The sequence below is a fragment of the Oryx dammah genome, unplaced genomic scaffold (assembly GCF_014754425.2).
Source record: "Oryx dammah isolate SB20612 unplaced genomic scaffold, SCBI_Odam_1.1 HiC_scaffold_27, whole genome shotgun sequence".
NCBI classification, from domain to species: Eukaryota; Metazoa; Chordata; class Mammalia; order Artiodactyla; family Bovidae; genus Oryx; species Oryx dammah.
In genome coordinates, this window is record NW_024070211.1 from 10,655,988 (window position 1) to 10,675,955 (window position 19,968).

General features: G+C 42.8%; 1 protein-coding gene across 4 annotated transcripts in view; it reads right to left on the minus strand.

The window, feature by feature from the left end:
* Window positions 1-1,046: 1,046 nt before the first annotated feature.
* EYA3 (EYA transcriptional coactivator and phosphatase 3) overlaps window positions 1,047-19,968 on the minus strand; it is a 95,910-nt gene continuing 76,988 nt past the window's right edge. For 2 of the 4 annotated variants that reach the window (XM_040229779.1, XM_040229777.1), the window contains 5 exons: window positions 18,628-18,788; window positions 16,463-16,577; window positions 15,372-15,493; window positions 9,223-9,323; window positions 1,047-4,900 (listed from right to left, as the gene is read on the minus strand). In XM_040229779.1, coding sequence (XP_040085713.1) covers window positions 4,820-4,900; window positions 9,223-9,323; window positions 15,372-15,493; window positions 16,463-16,577; window positions 18,628-18,788 — 580 coding nt within the window. In that variant the 3' untranslated portion in view covers window positions 1,047-4,819. The remainder of the gene's footprint in view (window positions 4,901-9,222; window positions 9,324-15,371; window positions 15,494-16,462; window positions 16,578-18,627; window positions 18,789-19,968) is intronic. The other 2 variants (XM_040229780.1, XM_040229778.1) reach the window with 1 other exon arrangement.

The window sequence follows — 19,968 nt, forward strand, 5'->3', positions numbered from 1 at the left end:
GCCTGACCTTTAGAAATCCCTGGTCTTAGTGGCCAACCTAGCCGCAAACATAAGAGGTTCTTAAGGAGTCCACTCAAACGAATACTTGCTATCAATTATACTTCAGTAAAATAGAAATATTTCCTACATTTACTTTTCTCTACTTCTTCCTGTGATATGTGGAAGACTAGGCTCAGGGGAGATCATCTTGGCTAAGCTCTCATCTACACAGACTCCCTTTAGATGAAACTCAAATGAGGATAAAAAAGCTGTGGAATCGAGGGGTTTCATTTGTAAATAAGTACAGAATCAAGAATTTTAAAAAGATGACAGCGATATTACTTGCAATTAAAAATTTCTTTCGAAGACTTCTATTTTTTTTTAAATGTTAAGAACCTTGTTTTTGAAGAATAAAGAAACTCGATTTGCTCATTTTAACTTGCCACTGGAAAGGTTCTTGAGAAATGTGCAGATATTATACCTTTTGGAAGAGATGCTTTGCTCTTTGGGCTCGAAAGGTAATTGATACTCTGAGGTACTTCTGACCAATGAACAAGTTTACTTCAACTACACAATGTGGCTCAGCTCAAAATATGCACCTTCTGAGCAAAAGATTTAATGCCCCAGTATACAAGAAAACGTCTTCTCTGGGGGAATTTATTTGGGGAAAAATATATCTTATAGTCTGACATGGATGGTATTTGGAAGCTAGAATCCAATTCTAATCTTATTTGGAATAAAAGGCAAAAGGACTCATTTTCCAGACCAATGAAAAGTCCGACTCAAATCTAAAAAAAATGAAAAGAGAAAAAATTAGCTAATGTAACATGAAAACAAGCCAATCAAACAGTTTGATATCAATTTGTCGGCTTTATTGCTTTTGCATTTTAAGCTCAGCACAGCAAGGTATTGATTTTTTAGTAATTAAATTTCAGCACATTTGACAGCAAATGAAATCTCTTGGCATTCCAGTCCTAAACTTTGAAAAGCAATATTTTTCGAAAGAATTGAGAAACTTTCCCTTGAAAATTATTTTAAAATATTTATTTTCTCATTTATCTGTACTGAACGGCTAGTTTTGTTGTTGTTGTTTTTGTGAAATTAATGATGAAGTTACTGAGAGAGTGCCATCTTTCTAATGAGCTCTGCATATTTTTTTTGAAGCCAGACTCAGGAGCCTACTCAGCTAGGCAACTGGGTTGATCCTACTCAGAAAAGACACAGGAGCAAACCATATAGAAAATAAAAACTTTATTTTTTCAAGTTTATAAGATAGTTCCCATTACATATAACATTATGGTCAAGGACTTGACAGCCACAAATGCCCGCAGTCACATAAATATAACCAATCAATGCCTTTTCCTGATAAATGAGGCACCTGAAGTCCAGAGGGTCATGTTTCGAGTAGAAGTCGTCCTTAATGGGATGGCTCCCATCAGTGCATTAGGAACTAGCCAAGTAACCTTGTGTGCTAGAGCTCTCTGACTCAGGAGAGGAAGGGACAGGGCCTGCTGATCAGAGGTGGGCCAGAATTAGATGTTGTCTCATGGTTATCTTAAGATATTTCAAAATCTAAGAATTTCAATTTGGCTTCTATAGCTTGAGTATTTGGGGAGTTTCAACTTTTGAATGAAAAGGGAAACTGATTTAGTGGTGAGAAACAGAAGCTTGGCTTAAGAGGGGTCCTAATGCCCCCTTCTGCAGGAGCAAGGAGAGGAAGGCCCGAAGCTCACCACCCCATGGTTTCAGCCATCGCTCCCCCAGGGAGAGGGAGTGTGTGGCTCCACCCCCTAACCCCTCTCCCCCCTTGGGTCAGTGGCACCGACACCCATTCAAGGCAGTGAGCACTGAGAAGCTCCATATGCTGCAGCTGGCGTTGGCCCATCAGATTCCGCTTGGATCTTTAACGCGAACAAGTTTGTGTAAACTGCGAACAAGCTGTGGCACAAAGTCTCCTGGGACACTAGGTTTGCTCCCCCCAGTTGCAGAGCAGAAGACAGAAATACCCCAAACCAAATAAAAGCCCCACTAGGCATCTACATCTGGAGCAGGCATCTACTCTCCTGGCCACCACCTGGTGCCCCAGGGGCACCGGACAGGGTGATGCTAAGGCACAGTCAGTTTTACATTCGAAAGGAAAACCACCTCTTAGACCCAGGACACGGCTACAATTCCGGATCCCTTACTAGAGATGGCCCAGCCCTCACCATGAAACGTGCAGACCCATCTTACAGAACCCACGGTGCCCAGCTGGGAAAGGGACTCATCAGGTGGGGACTTTTTCTAGTAGAGGGCTTCCCCCTAAACGAGAAGGACCCACAGTGTCCTTTGGACCTCAGCCTCCAACAGCTTGCTGCGCTGCCCACTTGCTTTCCTCTCCGGATCTCTGTGCCATGGAGGAGGAAAGCAGATTTACTGAAGAGCACTGGGTTCCCTGGACAATTCATTTTGGCAAAGAGGAGCCAGGAAGCTCCCATTTTCTGTCTGCCCTCTGAACAACCAGAAAAGAGCAAAGACGGCACTGCCCAGGGAGCGTCCTCACCTCTCTTAGCCAGTTTCAAGTTCCTTTTGCAAAGACCTAAGCTGTGCAGTCAGAGCAGGAGTGAAAAGGCCATAGGAAAAGGAGTCCCAAGTCATACTCTAGGAACAAAGAGCTCCCAGCAGGCAAGCAGAGGAAAGTGTGTGAGTGTGTGTGCGTGTGTACTTGTGGGTATGATGCGTGGACCGCTCTGCAGTCTCACCAGCCTGAAGCACAGCACCAACTGGGTGGCCTATGTGCAGGGCAAGAAACCAACAGCTCTACTGGCAGGATGGGGTGGGCGTGGAGGGGCCTGGAAGTAAAGATCCACCATGCATCCTAGAGCACGCTAAGATCAATTATCAAGCAAGACAGAGCAGCATCTGGGAAACTATGGTGAACTCGGACCAAGCAGGTCCGCCTCAGACTATATATCCTCCCCCGTCCAAAGGAAACAGGCCGAAGAGGCAGCTTGGTGATGAGCACTGATTTGAGTTCCTCTCCAAACACCTCTTCCCGACAACTGAGTTATGAAGCACTTTCTCAATCTGTTCTGAAGGAATGTGTACACCAGCCTTTCTCTGGGTGATCTGGCATTAGAGGGAATCTGGCCCCTTTTGTGCTGGGAGCATCCCCAAGTGGATACGCTGAACCTCTGAGTGTAAGGAGTGATGGCTGTGGTTGGTCAAGGATGCCACCTGCTAAGGACCGACTGCATCTCTCTGAGGTGCTTATAAAATCACCTCTCTCCATGCAACCTGGGAGAGGCTAAACTTCCTGAGCTCTAAGAAGTTTATGCGGCCTGAGCACGTGCCCAGGCTGCTCATGGAGGGTGGGGCATCCACAAATATAGCTGGACTGAAGGTTGTGACTCATGCCTGGGCACCCACCCAACTTCCCAGAGGTCCGGTAGGGAGATGTTCCTGCATTTGGCCCACGGTTGAGTTTTCAGGCATGGTGTAGAGGATCTACAACCTCATTTAAATCAGGTGAGTTTTTCTGGCTTTCAAGTTTCCCATTTTAGAAAGGGACTTGACAAGTGGGAAGCGGATCCCATGGGAAAACTGGGCTTTGATCACAGCCATTTGGTCTTCAGTTTCAGGCCGAGATCTGGGTAAATACATGCCCAGGGCACCACTCACAGGGCTTAAAGGATTCAGAGCATGAAGTCAAATCCCTTAGTAGTTTTGGCCAAAATGCGGTTATGAGCCTTTTCTCAGACTTGATTTTGACTACTTGGGTCCAAAGCCTGGGGACTGGCCAGAGCTGTGTGTGGGGGTGGATATGAGGTGCAGAGGGTAGACTGGCCTGGCACTGATGGCTAAGAAGGGGGAGGCCCGGTGGGGATGGCCTCTGCTGGGGAAGGGCACTTCTCTGCAGGAGGAAAAGTTGGAATCTTCCTGTTTCAAGGGCCAAAGAAGTGGAAATTCCTAAGAAGCCTTAGGTCTTCTCTCCAGTTTGAAGGTAAGCCCTCGTTACCTTTGATGAACAGTCAAGCTGAAGGCTGAAAATTTACTAAGAAGAGTTTCTAGGGTTGCGCCATTTGGTCAAAAAGGGAGAGGGACTGGGAAGGGGGCTAAGGCTTCTAGGATGGGAAACAGCGAAGTCTAAAATTACTCAGTGTCCCAGGCCCCACAGTTCAGCCAACCAGGAGGTGGAAGAGCGGGAAGGAGCCCAGCCTCGTGAGCAGACCACTGGAGCAGCTGAGGAGGTGCTACTGTCACAGAGAGGTATCTCAGACATTTCAGTTACGATTTTCCAAGGAGACTTTACCCAACCCTTTCTTGCTAGAAAAAGAAAGGGGGAGGGGAATCTGCTTCAGAGAGACCAGCCTTACCCATACAAACAACATACACGTTCACTGGGAGTATGTTCTACAGCTAAGGAGATACAAAGACTGCAAGAGATGTTATTATAAAAGTCTGCTGCGTTTATCCTATCACCACAAGTTAATAGCAGTTCTCAATCTGGTCATGGATGCAGAGTGCAACTCTGCCCCAAGGATTTCCTTTTCTTTTTCTTCATTTTTTGAAACAAAATAAAACAAACAAACAAAAAACCAAAAGAATTAAAAGCACTGTAGCTGCGGTGAGTCTATTGTTCTCTCAATCCAACTATCTCCCGCTCCTGTGCGAGGATGAACACGGGGCTGCAGCTCACACATAGCAAAAATCAGCTTCATCTCTTGCAGCTGTTGGTTTTGATTGTGTTCTCGCCAGCATTCCACGGAGAAAGAGAGAGAGAATTCCCAGTTGGTTCCGGTCTCCGGCTCCCTTCAAGGAGTGAAAAGGAGCTCATGGGGAAGGCTCTTCATTCCAGTTTTTAGAGAAAATCAAGCTCCAAAGCCTGGTGGAGGGACACCAGGTCTCCGTGGTTTGTGATCCTCCAGAAGGGCATGTTGTGCTGGAAGGGGAGCAGGGGTAACTGGTTAACTCAATTCTTCTGGGAGCTCATATTCATTCATACCCCTTCCTCCACAGACCTCTCCCCAAAGTACTTGGAACCCTCTCTACTGCTACCTACATTTTAAGATCATTATACTGATTAAATATGTGTAAGGACTTTGTACTTCCCCTGTGGTCAGGAATCCACCTGCCAATGTAGGATACATGGGTTTGATCCCTGTGTTGGGAAGATACTCTGGAGTAAGAAATGGCAACCCACTCCAATATTCTTACTTGGACAGAGGAGTCTGGTGGGCTGCATGCAGTCCACGGCTTGCAAAGAGTTGGACATGAGTGAGCGACTGCGCGTGCACATAAGGACTTTGTATACACTTAACATATGTGAGTGATTTTAATTAGGTTTCAGTGGCAACTCTGTGCTTTGAGATATACTTGTTCTAGATACTATGTAGGATACTCAGATCAAGTAAGATAACCCATGTAAGAAATCATATTAATATAATATTATTTTGTAATATTACATTTTCACATAGATCCTGGAATGTGAAGTCAAGTGGGCCTTAGGAAGGAAGCATCACTATGAACAAAGCTAGTGGAGATGATGGAATTCCAGTTGAGCTATTTCAAATCCTAAAAGATGATGCTGTGAAAGTGCTGCACTCAATATGTCAGCAAATTTGGAAAACTCAGCAGTGGCCACAGGACTGGAAAAGGGCAGTTTTCATTCCAATCCCAAAGAAAGGCAATGCCAAAGAATGCTCAAACTTCTCCAAGCCTAGGCTTCAGCAATACATGAACCATGAACTTCCAGATGTTCAAGCTGGTTTTAGAAAAGGCAGAGGAACCAGAGATCAAACTGTCAACGTCTGCTGGATCATTGAGAAAGCAAGAGAGTTTCAGAAAAAACATCTATTTCTGCTTTATTGACTATGCCAAAGCCTTTGACTTTGTGGATCACAATAAACTGTGGAAAATTCTGAAAGAGATGGGAATACCAGACCACCTGACCTGCCTCTTGAGAAACCTGTACGCAGGTCAGGAAGCAACGGTTAGAACTGGACATGGAACAACAGACTGCTTCCAAATAGGAAAAGGAGTACGTCAAGGCTATATATTGTCACCCTGCTTATTTAACTTATATGCAGAGTATATCATGAGAAACGCTGGGCTGGAAGAAGCACAAGCTGGAATCAAGATTGCTGGGAGAAATATCAATCACCTCAGATATGCAGATGATACCATCCTTATGGCAGAAAGTGAAGAAGAACTAAAGAGCCTCTTGATGAAAGTGAAAGAGGAGAGTGAAAAAGTTGGCTTTTATATTCAACATTCAGAAAACTAAGATCATGGCATCCGGTCCCATCACTTCATGGGAAATAGATGGGGAAACAGTGGAAACAGTGGCTGACTTTTTATTTTTCTAGGCTCTAAAATCACTGCAGATGATGATTGCAGCCATGAAATTAAAAGACGCTTACTCCTTGGAAGGAGAGTTATGACCAACCTAGACAGCATATTAAAAAGCAGAGACATCACTTTGCCAACAAAGGTCCATCTAGTCAAGGCTATGGTTTTTCCAGTGGTCATGTATGGATGTGAGAGTTGGACTGTTAAGAAAGCTGAGCGCTAAAGAATTGATGCTTTTGAACTGCGGTGTTGGAGAAGACTCTTGAGAGTCCCTTGGATTGCAAGGAGAAACAACCAGTCCATTCTAAAGGAGATCAGTCCTGGGTGTTCACTGGAAGGACTGATGTTGAAGCTGAAACTCTAATACTTTGGCCACTTGATGCGAAGAGCTGACTCATCTGAAAAGACCCTGATGCTGGGAAAGACTGAGGGCAGGAGGAGAAGGGGATGACAGAGGATGAGATGGTTGGATGGCATCATCGACTCAATGGACATGGGTTTGGGTGGACTCTGGAAATTGGTGACAGGGAGGCCTGGCGTGCTGCAGTTCATGGGGTCGCAAAAAATTGGACACGACTGAGCGACTGAACTGAACATTTTCTTACAAATAGTCTATTTTCTATTAGGTGCAGAGCTGCAGGCCCAAATCTTGTTCATGACCAAGATGCACAACATAGAGATCAAGGAAATAATAGTCCAGGTTCGATGCAGGATACAGGATGCTTGGGGCTGGTGCACTGGGATGACCCAGAGGGATGGTACGGGGCGGGAGGTGGGAGTGGGGGTTCAGGATGGGGAACACGTGAACACCCGTGGCGGATTCATGTTGATGTATGGCAAAACCAATACAATATTGAAAAGTAATTAGCCTCCAATTAAAATAAATAAATTTATATTTTAAAAAAAGGAAATAATAATCCCACTATCTTAGGTGATCAGTCATGTACAGAATACTGTGTGCCATTCTGGAAGCCACATTTTAAAGAAAAGCTTTGAAAAACGTGAGTGGTGGAAAACATGTTCTATCAAGTCGATGGAGGTTAGCTTTACCAATCATCTTGTTCAGACTGGTTGCAAGCTACCTGGAATACTGAAAGTCCCGAGAACACAGTTCTTTTGGCATGGAGCTCAGTGCTTTTTCAAGCCTACTGCTCACATATAACAGTTTTAAAGGTCTTTAATATACAGAAGAGGAGGGCTTCCCTGGTGTCCAGTGGTTAGGAATCTACCTTCCAATGTGATCCCTGGTGAGGGAACTAAGATCCCCAATGCTCCAGTACTAAAGCCTGTGCCCTCTAGAGCCTGTGCTCAGCAATTAAGAGAAGCCTAAGTATCGCACCTACAGAGAAGCCCTTGCACACTTCAACAAAAATACCCATCACAGCCGAAAAAGAAGAAAAAGAAAAAAGAGAGGAAGAAGACTTGTGCTCAGCAGTACGAGATTAAGACCAGGAAGCAAAGGAGACATGTTAAGTTCAATGGAAGGAGGAACATTCTAAGAACCTGAGACTCCATAGTGGAACAGGATACCTGAGAAGCAGTTTCCTCATCCTTAGGTATACTCAAGCAAGGACTTGACAGAAAGTCTGGCAAAGAAGCTGTAGAAAAGATCCCTCACAGGGAGGAGACTGACCTGGATGGAGCGCTAAGACATTTGCCAGTGGCTATAGTCTACGGCATCTACTTGGAGACATGAAGTCTGATAATATTTGAGTTGTTATCTTCCCCACTCCCTTCTTTAGACCAAGAAGCAGCAGCGCCTACATCCACTAGTGACTTCCCCAGAGGGCAACAAGCACTTTAAAATTAAAGTTTTGGAGATAACATCTGAAAAAAAACCCCCAAAAACAAACCCTTGAAGAAAGTCCTTGAATTGCTATCTAGAGTGGCAAATGAAAACATAATTAGGTATTAATGCCACTGACTACCAAACGTAGTTCATTAACAGCTGCCGAAGGTTTGTGTGTTAACTAGATGGAAAAAAACCAGGGCAGATGGTTCTAGCTGGCAACCCAGTGCCTCCATGTCTAAGAAACTGCTGAAAGAAAACTGAGGTAGAGAGGGAAAGAGCTTCTGTAGGTCCATTTAGCAGATGTAGACTCTCAAAGAGAGTAAGTAAACTGTCCAAAGTCACAGAGCTAATAAATGGATGCAATGAGACGTGAACGTGTCTTCATAGCCAAGACTTTTTCATCTGCTGTTCCCTGTATTAAAAAGGGATGACCTGGAGTTGGGAGTGCTTAGCAAGGAGGTTAACATCGGGATAATTTTTCCAGGGCTCAGGAGCAGGCAGGACTTTCTCTAAACAACTCCCAGTTGATCGCACTGGTGTTTTGAGAATCCAAACCCTAGGAAAGTCTGAATGATTGGTCTTTTTGGTAGTGGAGTCTCACCCTCTTGAGAAAGCACTGCCCTCTAAGATGAAGATGAGGCCCACATCAGGTTTAATCATGTGGGCTCCTTGTAGGAGGGCTCAAAGATTTTAAGATTTTTAGCATGGCAGGGAGGAGAGAGAAGGGGAGGATCTAATAACTTACAAGGAAAACTGCACAGGGGGGTAGGGGTGGGGAAATGACCCTTTTGCTTTTTTTGGTAAGAGAAAAATGGGGGCTTCCCTGTGGTTCAGTGGCTAAAACTCCATGCTCCCAATGCAGGGGCCTGGGTTCAATCCCTGGTCAGGGAACTAAATCCCACAAGCCACAAATAGGAGTCTGCATGCCACAACTAAAAGACCCTGTATGCCGCAACTAAGACCCAGCACAGCCAAATACATTTTTTAAAAAAGAAAGAAAAAATGGGAGAGGAAGGGAAAACAGTGTAAATGCACAATAGATTGCTATAATTTCCGAGTTTTACGACTCTTCTAATTGCTCAATGTATTCGCATATAGACTATGTTTTTTGCCATGGTTACCTGTTTGGCTGCAATTTCTTCATCTCGTCCATCTCCAATCACTACATATGTGACTTTTTTTCCAAACCTCGACACAATTCTCTCGAAGCAGCTCTCCTTACCTGATAAGAAAAAGACATTTTCTCTTAAGACATTCCTTCTTTTTTCAATATCAAAGAAAAGGGATGCTGCTCGGTTCACCTGCCTGTGCTTAAAATCAGGGCAGCAGCTGGAGAGCCAGCAGGCCCTCTGCCCAAAGAACGTGAAACTGTTCCATTCACACCACAGACGTTTTCGGCACTGGCTCCCTGGGCTCTTACTTTAGCAGTGAGGGGGAAGTCCCGAAGATCTTAGCGCGGGGGTTTCTATAAACACAGTGTGAGACCTGTGCACTCTTCCTCCCTCTTCCACAGCTCCTGGAGTTCATGGCATACAGAGGAGTCTTCAAGTAATTCTTCTGCTTAAGATAATCTGGTGAGATGAGATCCATCCTCTCTTTCAGTAGATGGAAATACACCCAAACTTGCCCCAGATTACAAACAAGCCAGTAGCCAGACTCTGAGCCTCTGACTCTAAGTCTAGGCTCTGGTCACTGTGCCATGAAGAAAGGATGATTTTTGAGGGGAAACTATTAGTGAAAGAAAAAGATGAGGAAGTCCCTGATTCCTGGTGAGTAACTGGGAACAAACAGGCATTTCCTTCCAACTCTACATTTCCGAGAGAAATAGTTCTAGGCATGGGCATTATGTCTCTCAGGATGGGAGGAGCCAGAGTACTGATGAATATGGCAGCGACCTGTGTCACAGTTGGAATTCCCTCCCTCATCTGTGTAACTACAACTGAGATCCTGTATCACTTTCAGTGACCTTGGGAAATGGACGATTTAAAACCACTGCAGACAGTTCTTGGAAACACAGCAATGTATCAGAGCTCAAATCCCACCTGGAACCAACATCTAAATCTAAACGCTCACACATAACACTGCTGTGGCAGACACTATTTGCACAAGTAAATAAAATTATTTCTCTTGCTCTTCCTTCACCATCTCTTAGGCTTTATTTCTGTTCTGCCATATTCTTCAGTTAAGCAAGGCCCTAACTCTGCTTCCTTTTTTCATTCTGCTCCATTAACCTTCTTGTCTTTCCTGATTCAAGTGACTTCATACCAGGGCTCCTGTGTGAATAAGAAAAAGGTGCCTCTTCCTCAAGGCACCTGAATGCCATCTGCTGGAAAACTGTTGTAATAAAATATACAACTATAGGAAATACACAAATCTCAGATGACTATAACATAAGTAACAAGAACCTTACACCCATACTCAAGTCCTAGGTGGTACAGCTGAGCAACTCCCAAGTCTGTGACAAGCCTAGCTCAGGTGGCACCTCAAACCTGGACCAGACTCTAGTGCACTCTTAATACAAGGGGCTTCAATCTCCCACTCAATACAAGGCTTGGTTTAGATGCACTTAGGTCCTTTTCAGCGCTCCCACTTTACAACAGCACTGTCACGCCTTACACTGATATCAAGCATTCAAACCATGTTTGCTGAGTAAATACATATTAATTTCATAAATGATTCAGGGGATGACATTAGTCCAGATCTTCAGCCCCAATTTAAGCATTAAATAATTCAACTAATAATGAGTTAATTTATGTTCTTATTAAGTGTTAAAAGTTGTGTGTCTAATCCACTCCGACCATTATGTCCTTACTACCTAATCCAACCCCTGCTAGAGCCACAGTCAAATTTACAATTTAGAGAAAAAACTTTTAGTAGGATCCTAAATCAGTAGGATTTTAGAAATTTCTCCTAAGACCTAACAAAGGGTAAGTCTTATATTTAGAAGACAGAGACACTGAGATGTTTTCATTGTCCTGGCCTGCAATGATCAAGGAAGAAATACAATTAGGAATGTCTCCTCTAAAAGGATTAAGAATGAGTTATTAACAGCTCAGAGTAAAGTAGTAGCCATCTGAAAAAATAATTCCAACATACTTGGTAAATACACTTTCATTTTATACTGTTAAAACAATCCTAGAGATGAGCTTTCCTGTTTGGGAGGATGAGACCAGTGAGTGGTAAGCTTACCAAATGTCAAGCAATAGAAGCTGTAACTGCAAGACACCCAGTCCTGTGGAGAAGATTCAAGTTCCTGGGCTTCCTCTATTAGAAACACTGCTGCCATTTTCAGAAATGATCTTGAGAATTCTCTTTAACGTCCAGATCACAGAGTGGCAGTGCAGAGAACTGCAGTTCTGAAATAATTTCAGAGGAACTAAACAAACATTTCTTCTGCCCACTCTCATCTTACAGCTCTGTGAAGGAAAGCCTCAAGCCTCTCACTGTGGTTACCATGGTGTCAGGTACCACTGGAGCTCAGCTAATGAGCTCTGGACGAAATGAGAAAATCACCAAATAAGCACACTTACTGTCAGAAGGAATAAACTCACATCCATTAGTTTGATGAGCCTATGAGTGCCAGGAAGCCGAATCAAGCACCACAGAAATCTACCTTTCAGGTGTGGGAACCTAAGTGAATGATCAGAATTCTTTCAAAAGGCACAGTAAAGCAGTGGCAGCAGGAGCAAAATCTGAAGGGAAGGTTTCTGATATATCTCCCCTATCAAATCCCTTGTAAATGTAAAGACCACACAAAAAAAGAACAATAAAAACAAATCCCTGTATACCTATCACCAACCCAGCTTTGTCAAACCTTAACACTTTAGAGTTGCTTTAGATGAAAAAAAATATATAAGAATGAGGGTTTCCCTGGTGGATCAGTGGTAAAGAATCTGCCTGCCAATGCAGGAGACATGGGTTCAATCCCTGTTTGGGAAGATCCCACATACTGCAAAGCAACTAAGCCTGCACACCACAACTATTGAGGCTGTGTTCTAGAGCCTGTGCTCCACACCAAGAGAAGTCACTGCAATGAGAAGCCTGAGCACCACAACTACAGAGGAGACTTGCTGGCCGCAACCAGAGCAAAGCCCACACAGCAACCAAGACCCAGCACAGCCAAAAGTAAAAAGAATTATATATATAAAGAAATAAGAATGAGATCATACAATTTGAAATTTTTGATGTATGCCTACTTGATGCTATTCTTCCTCCTCCCTTCTCCCCATGAGTCTATATATCTATAAACAATGTATGGTTATTATTGTGAATATTTTTTTTTACTTTTATGTAAATTTTGCATATTGTACATACTATTTGCAATGTGTTTTTTTTTATGTTCAATACTTTTTAATACTAATCTTTAGGGATACATATAGCTTACTTACAAGGGCTTTATAGTGTTCCATTATTTCATGTCTATTTTCTGTTCACAGACAGGTTTACCTGCTGTTTCTCATTATCTTTTACTATGAATAAGACTCCATTAAAAAAAGTCCTTACATGTACCTCCTTTTGCAAATGAGAATTACTCCAGGGAAGGAGCTGGCATATTTTAGGCTTTGCAGGTCATACGATCTCTGTTGCAACTATTCAAGTCTGCTACTGTCATGTGAAAGCAGCTATGGAAATGATCAAGCATGGCTTCTGTTTCAATAAAACTTTAAGAAACAGGCAGTGGGCAGAATTCGGTATGTAGCTATAGTCTGAGACCCTCAAAATAGTTTTTGTCAACCTAATAAATGGGCTATGTATCACATTTTAATTTGCATTTTCTTAATTTGCAGATCCTTAATCGACGAGGTCAAAAAACTTCTCATGCATTTACTAACAATTTGGGTTTCTTTTTCTGCAAATTGGCTGTTACAGGTTTGTGCCTACTTTTTTTTTTTTTTACATTATGTTGCTTACTGATTTGCAGGAGTTCTTTACTAATTAACAAGTACATGTATTACAAATATCTTCTCTCAGTCTGTGACTTGGCTTGTCACTTTATGTCATCTTTCACTGTATATAAAAGTTTCATGCAACCAAAATGATTGTTTTTTTTAAACACTATTTTTGGGTTCTCTTAAATGAAATCCCTCCCTACCTCAACGTCATACAGATAGTTTTATATTTCTCTTCAAAATTGCAACTTTTGCTTTTCATGTTACATTTTTTATCTACCTGGAATTTTAGTTTTGCAAATAGCATAAAGAAGAAATCCAATTCTGCTTTTTCCCTCATACAGAAAATCAATTATTCTAGCATCACTGACTGAGGGTAAGTCCCATGAGGACAGAGGATTCTGTCACGGCTATATTCCTAGTGCCCTGGCAATGCCTGACACCTTTTAATCTAGTGGATACCTAGAGTTCACCTTCACACTAGAGCTGTCTCCTCTGCTGCGACAGGGAAGCAGGAACTGTAGAGACAGACTAAAGCGTCTGGAGGGGGCAGGAGACAGTTGTCACTGGACCTTGTACAGCACATACGATTAGAGTGTGCTGCCTTCTGGTGCCTTGTCAGTAGAACAAGTTGGTTTTATATAAAGTCAAAGAGTCAAAGTGAAGTCGCTCAGTCGTGTCCGACTCTTTGCAACCCCATGGACTGCAGCCTCCCAGGCTCTTCTGTCTATGGGATTTTCCAGGCAAGAGTACTGGAGTGGGTTGCCGTTTCCTTCTCCAGAGGATCTTCCCAACTCAGGGATTGAACCCGGGTCTTCTGCATTGCAGGCAGACGCTTTACCCTCTAAGCCACCAGGGAAGCCTGGTGCCAATTAGTTTATCAATCCAGCACATACTTATCAAGTACTTGAAGTGAAGTCGCTCAGTCGTGTCCAACTCTTTGCGACCCCATAGACTGAAGCCTGCCAGGCTCCTCCGGCCATGGGATTTTCCAGGCAATAGTACTGGAGTGGATTGCCATTTCCTTCTCCAGGGGATCTTCCCAAACCAGGGCTCGAACCCGGGTCTCCTGCATTGTAGACAGACACTTTACCATCTGAGCCACCAGGGAAGTCTATTTCATATATTTAGTACTGAATACATTTTTAGCGGATAAAAAATATCTTCTCATACATAGTCTGATTTGATTTTCTAAACCTCTCTGGTAGTTTCTCATCTTACATGAGAAAACTGAGGCTCAGGAGATATAGTCATTTCCTGAAGAGCTAATAAGCAGGGGAATTAGGACTCTATCCTGGTCCTCATTTTTTTTTCTTTTTCTAACCATCTAAAAATTTATTTTTCAGTAATAATAAGTGTACTCACATTGTTGAGCAACAGTTCTCCAGAACTTTTCATTTTACAAAATTAAAATTCTATACCCACCAAGCAACAACTCCCTATTTCCCCTTTCCCCAAGCTTCTGTTAACTGCCATTCTACTTTATGTTTCTATGAATCGAACTACTCTAGGAACCTTATATATAAGTGGAAATATACAGTATCTATCTTCTTGTGATTGGCTTATTAGCGTAATGTCTTCACGGTTCATACACGAGGCACCATGTGACAGGACTGTCCTCCCTCTTGAGACTGGCCACTACCCCACTGTGCGTATATCCCACCTTTCATTTATCCACCCATTTGACGGACATCTGGGGTTGCTTCCACCTTGCGGCTTTTGAGAATAATGCTGCTATGAACATAGGCTTGCACATATTTCTTTGGGATCTGCTTTGGATCCTTCTGGCTATATGCCCAGCAATGGGGCTGCCGGATCACCTGACAGTTTGATTTTAAAATTTTCTGTGCAACAGCCATACTGTTTTCCACAGCAGTTGCACCATTTTACAATCCCACCACAAGTGCACACGGGTTCCAAATTTTCTGCATTCTTGCCAACACTTGTTATTTTCTGTTTGTTTTTTTAATAGCAACCATCCTAACAGGTGTGAGGGATTTAATCATTTTAAAGTACATAGCTTAGTCTTTTTAATCTGGTGGTTTTTGATTATACTATACTATACTGCAGCACTCTATGAAAGATAAATCTGAAATGAGGCACAAGTAGATTTCTAAACTAGGTATTATGTTCTTTCAAATGGAAAAGAAAAGAGCACAATACATTTTAAGTCTGACAGACTTGGATTTGAATCCTGTGAAGCTGTGAAGTCCTGAGTCAACCTGAACTGCCTCATCAGTAATGTCAGGAGAAGAATGCAGACGATTATAGATATACCCATATGTAAAGTGTCTAACAGCAGGACTGGTAAATAATAAGAGCATCCTAAGTAGCAAGTATTACTGTAAGGCCAGTCACAAGAAACAGAATTGACGCCATACCAATTTTGGTAGCACTGTAGATGTTTTCAATAGGAAATATTTCTCCTAGCCCATATAGGAGAACCTTGGCCAGAGCTGGAACCAGTTGGGTTGTAGTGATCAGAACATTTACACAATTCTTTCTGCAAGGGAGAAAAAGACAATAAAAAAGTGCAATCAAACCAACCTGGGAACAAGAACTCAAATGAGTCTTCTCTGTAGGATCTACTTGTGCAAAATGAACCTCAAAGCTCCTGGTGTGGCATTTGCTTAGCGCCAACGTTCAGCTCCTGCTCCAGCTCAGGTTTACTCACCTTCCAAATTAAAAGGCAGAGATTCTGTGGTGGACACAGAGCAGCACCCTGCTCTCCCCTCATCTGCATTCTAGCTCAGTGCACTGCCGGCAAACGCCATGAGCCCACGGGACTGACACCACACTTCAGGAGCATGATGAGGCTTTCAGCTGCGGCAGCACTTCATCTCAGTGCAGCCTCAGCCCTTAAGGGAGATCGACTTCAGTCCTCTCTGCTCGTCACACAGCGGCAACACACAGGTCAGAATGTACATTCTTTTCACAAGTCTTTTCCTTCACAGATATCCATCCGTGGGTGTCAGTTTCTGTTTACTCTACTAGGCTGTACGTCTGGAATTCTTGCTTTGAAGGAGGGATAAATAAGGCTATGTTTTTATTTCCCATTCTAAGCTTTGAGCTCAAATCTCCTTAATCTGCTTAATGTACCATTTTTCTTTTGAATCCTGTCTTCCTGAGTAGGCTGTGCTACATTTCTTTGGAGCTTCCTGTATTTAGGGTATTTGTAAAGTCTCCTCCATGTATTCTTCAATGTTATCAGGCCCATCCACCTCCAGTGCTGGACACTCTGGGTTACTGAGTATAATTTTGTGAGCAAAAAGTCAGAGAAAAGAAAAAGATGTTCAAAGGCATGCTGTTAAGAGTAAAATGGCCTTGCCTCCCACCTATGAATCCTTGCATGCATCACTGAACTCCTCTCGCCCTTCCCCACAGCCTGTTTTCGGGAATGGCCTTATCCTGGACCAGGGTGGGAGAAAGAATCTCTCTGAGAGGATGAAACCTAGAAAAAGCATTTCTATACCTGGACTGGATGAGAAGTAAAGATTTCAAGGCAGTTCCTAACCAGGAATCAGTTAAAACTTCAATTTCTGCTCTTAGTCTCTGCAGTGCTTCCTTTCTCTGGGGACTGAGGAGCCCTTTGGGAATAAAAGAAGACACAGTCATCATTTGACAAGATCCATGCTGGCATCTAGAAAGCAACTTCTAAATTCAATTTGGAAATAGCGTGTTACTGAAATATCTACTGAGCTAACACCTCTCTCCTTGAGTAGCCTACTCAACATGCCTTTTTGACTCTTTCCACCTGAGTCTTTCGCTTGGTGGGGCATAACCACAACAAAATCAGCTGAGAGAAACACTGTGATTAGGATCTGGCTCGACCTCGTTCTTTCATTAATCAACCAGTAACATCATTTGCAGACTGGTGGACCATACTTTGAGTAGCACTGCTACAGATGTGACATCAAGAACCAAAAAAGGGGGAACAATTACGGATGGAAAAGCCCACGGCATTTCTAGTCTCTTTCTAAAGAAAACAAAGCTCAGGGAGGAAAGGAGGCTGCCTAAGAATACACAGCAATTGGTGTCTTTCGGTCTCAGAAATCTTCCCACTGACATACACTGCTCCCAAGGCGATGATGGTGCTTTCACCTTCTTCAGAACACATCAACCTGGGATTCCAGGTTGAATCACCAAATTCTGATCATCTGTACTTACTTCTGAAACAACTCCAGCTGATGAAAGACTGAAGCACTGCTTTAAGATCAGATAACTAAGCACAAAACAAAAAAAGAGTTCATCTGATTGGAGCATGTTATCAGATGCCTGAGTTAGAATATTCAGACAATAAATCTGCCTTTAATTTTTCTATAGTGAAGGTAAAAGAAATTCTACTACCAATAAGCCATAAAAACAGAAATCAAGTAGAACTGTTTATAATTTATTTTCAGACAGATGGTTTCACAATGTAAGCAATTTGAGGACTCTCAACATTTCTGATAAAACAAAAACCAAACAAATATATGTCATGTATGACATACACAAGCATGCCTATGTCATAGATTGAACTACTATGATGTAGCACTTTTGTTAATTCACTTAAAAAAAAATACAGGCAGATATTACTTTTAATATGTTTCCCAGGGTAGGCTCCAAGGATTCTCAAAGAGGGTTATAAAGCACTCTCTTCAGGAAACCAGGTCGAGACACTTACTGGGCAGAAAATGGACCAGACACATAGGTTGCATATGAAAACTAACAAAAGAAAGCCTAATATCTGTGAGAGAGAAAAAAGAAAATGACCTGGTTGCCAAAATAAAAAGTACTGGCTCTGAAGCCTCTCTTGACCCAGGGTCATATATTTCTAGGCAGTCCAGAGAATCCCTGAAACTTCACGCAACGTTCTGTGTGGATGTAGGTGTTTGAGGGTGATGGTTCAGAGTTTTTAATATTTTCTCACAAGGGCACGTCACTAAAGAGGGGTCTGTATGAATGTAAAGTGCACTGGACCAAGAGTCCACCTGTGGTGTGGTCACTAACTTGCTATATGACCCGCCCTTGTGATCCTCATGATGGACCATCAGTTTTCTCAAATGCAAAATGAAGGATTTAGATTTGTTTTCTACTAAAGTCTCTTCTCATTTGAACAATCTATGGCTAATTAATTCCAAATATATAAATTTTAGGCATAATAGCACCTGATATGTGAGACATATCTGGGCGGAAAGCAAGTCCAAGGTCCTTCAAATCACAATGCATGGATACTGCCAACCTATCAAGCTGGACCTAGTTTTCCATCCACTATAAACCTGGTCGCTAATTCTACCTGACTTGTCCTGATGGCTAGATAAATCTGTCAAAATATGGCAACCTCTTAAATATTACTGACAGTAGTCGTGAGTCCAAAAAAACACATGCCATTAAACATAATCTATGGAACACATTTCCTAAAAAGGAAAGCTGTCTAAAAAGAACAAGGGAACTTGGTGAAGTTATGCTAAGAAGAGTCCATGAGGAATGCAGAGTTTCCTCCCCACAGGGTTTCAATCAAACCCCATTTTTAAAATACAGAGTTAAAATGTCACTGTGTCACAAATTCATAATCCAGGAGCTTTAAGGTAAACCCTGGAAAGGAAAACAGGAAATTAGAACAAAAGAGAAAATTAGCTGGTTATATGCCACACTTACCACCCACGTTGCTTTTATGCTTATCATAGATTTCTCTCACTTTTCGGTAACGGAAAGCCAATTTCCTCATCCAGTCCACACCTCCCTGGACACCCACAGAGGAACCATGGCTGCCACTGCCTCCTGAGCCACTGAAACCGTCTGTCGAGAAACTGTAGTTGCTGCAGAGAGAGAAGATGATGAAAATGAAGATCTATACCGCACAGAGTTTTCGGCTGAAGGCCATCTGAGATTCTTTGCCCTATTCCACAGGCATCTGATATCAAAGCCGTGAGACTCTTCTTCCTTAATCTCTGTATGTCAGAGGCTATCTTCCATCGGTCCACCATCTCACCCCGTTACTTCTATCAAACAAAGGATGGAAAGGGAGCCCAAGAGGGGCAGGAACAATTCGAGCGTCAGCATCCCCTAGAGGCTGGCTTCAGACAGACCATCCTTTCACTAACGATAGATGACATCTTACAGTGAAAAAAAGCCTTCAGAATATAAAATTTTTTGTACACACCCACGATATGATTGCAACTATGTAAAAAGGAGAAATGTGAAAAAATAATGGGAGGAATGAACCCCAAGTTCTAATAACAGTAAGAAAATGGGAATGTTTTCCTTCAGAGATCTGTTGACTCGTTTGTTAAGTTCATGGGCCACTCCTCCTCTCTTCTAACTCCACTCCCTTCGGGTACAGACTGTATTTGAATGCAAACAGAATGTGGTGGAACTGATGGTGTCAGGCTTTAGAGACCAGACTTCTCTTACAGGGCTTGCTCTAAGTGTCAGCTGTCATGTGAGAACACTCAAGCTGCTCCGTGAAGGGGCACAGTGAGGCCTGAGGCCTCCTGCTATCAGCCACACACGACAGGCTGGAAGCAGGTCCTTGGCTCCACTCAAGCCTTCAGATGATTTTAGCTATCTTGATTTTAATCTCAAAGACCCTGATTCAGAACTACCCAGCTAAGTTACTTTCAAGTTCCCAAACTACAGAAACAATGAGATGATAAATGGTAATTGCTTTAAACTACTAGGCTTGGGAGTAATTTGTTACACAGCAATAGATAACTATTACAGTTAAACAGCCTGGGCGGGATGACTACTTCCTAAGTCAAGATTTAAAAATGACTGACGGAATTAGGGACAACTTGGTTCAAAAATCAAAACAGAATTCCACAAGTGTGAGATTCTATATTTAAGAAAAAGCTGCCAATAAAAAGAGAGGCCATTACTAGTTAGCCATCTATATGTGCTGTGCTTAGCTGCTCAGTCGTTATCTGACTCTTTGTGACCCCCATGGACTGGAGCCCACCAGGCTCCTCTGTCTATGGAATTCTCCAGGCAAGAATACCA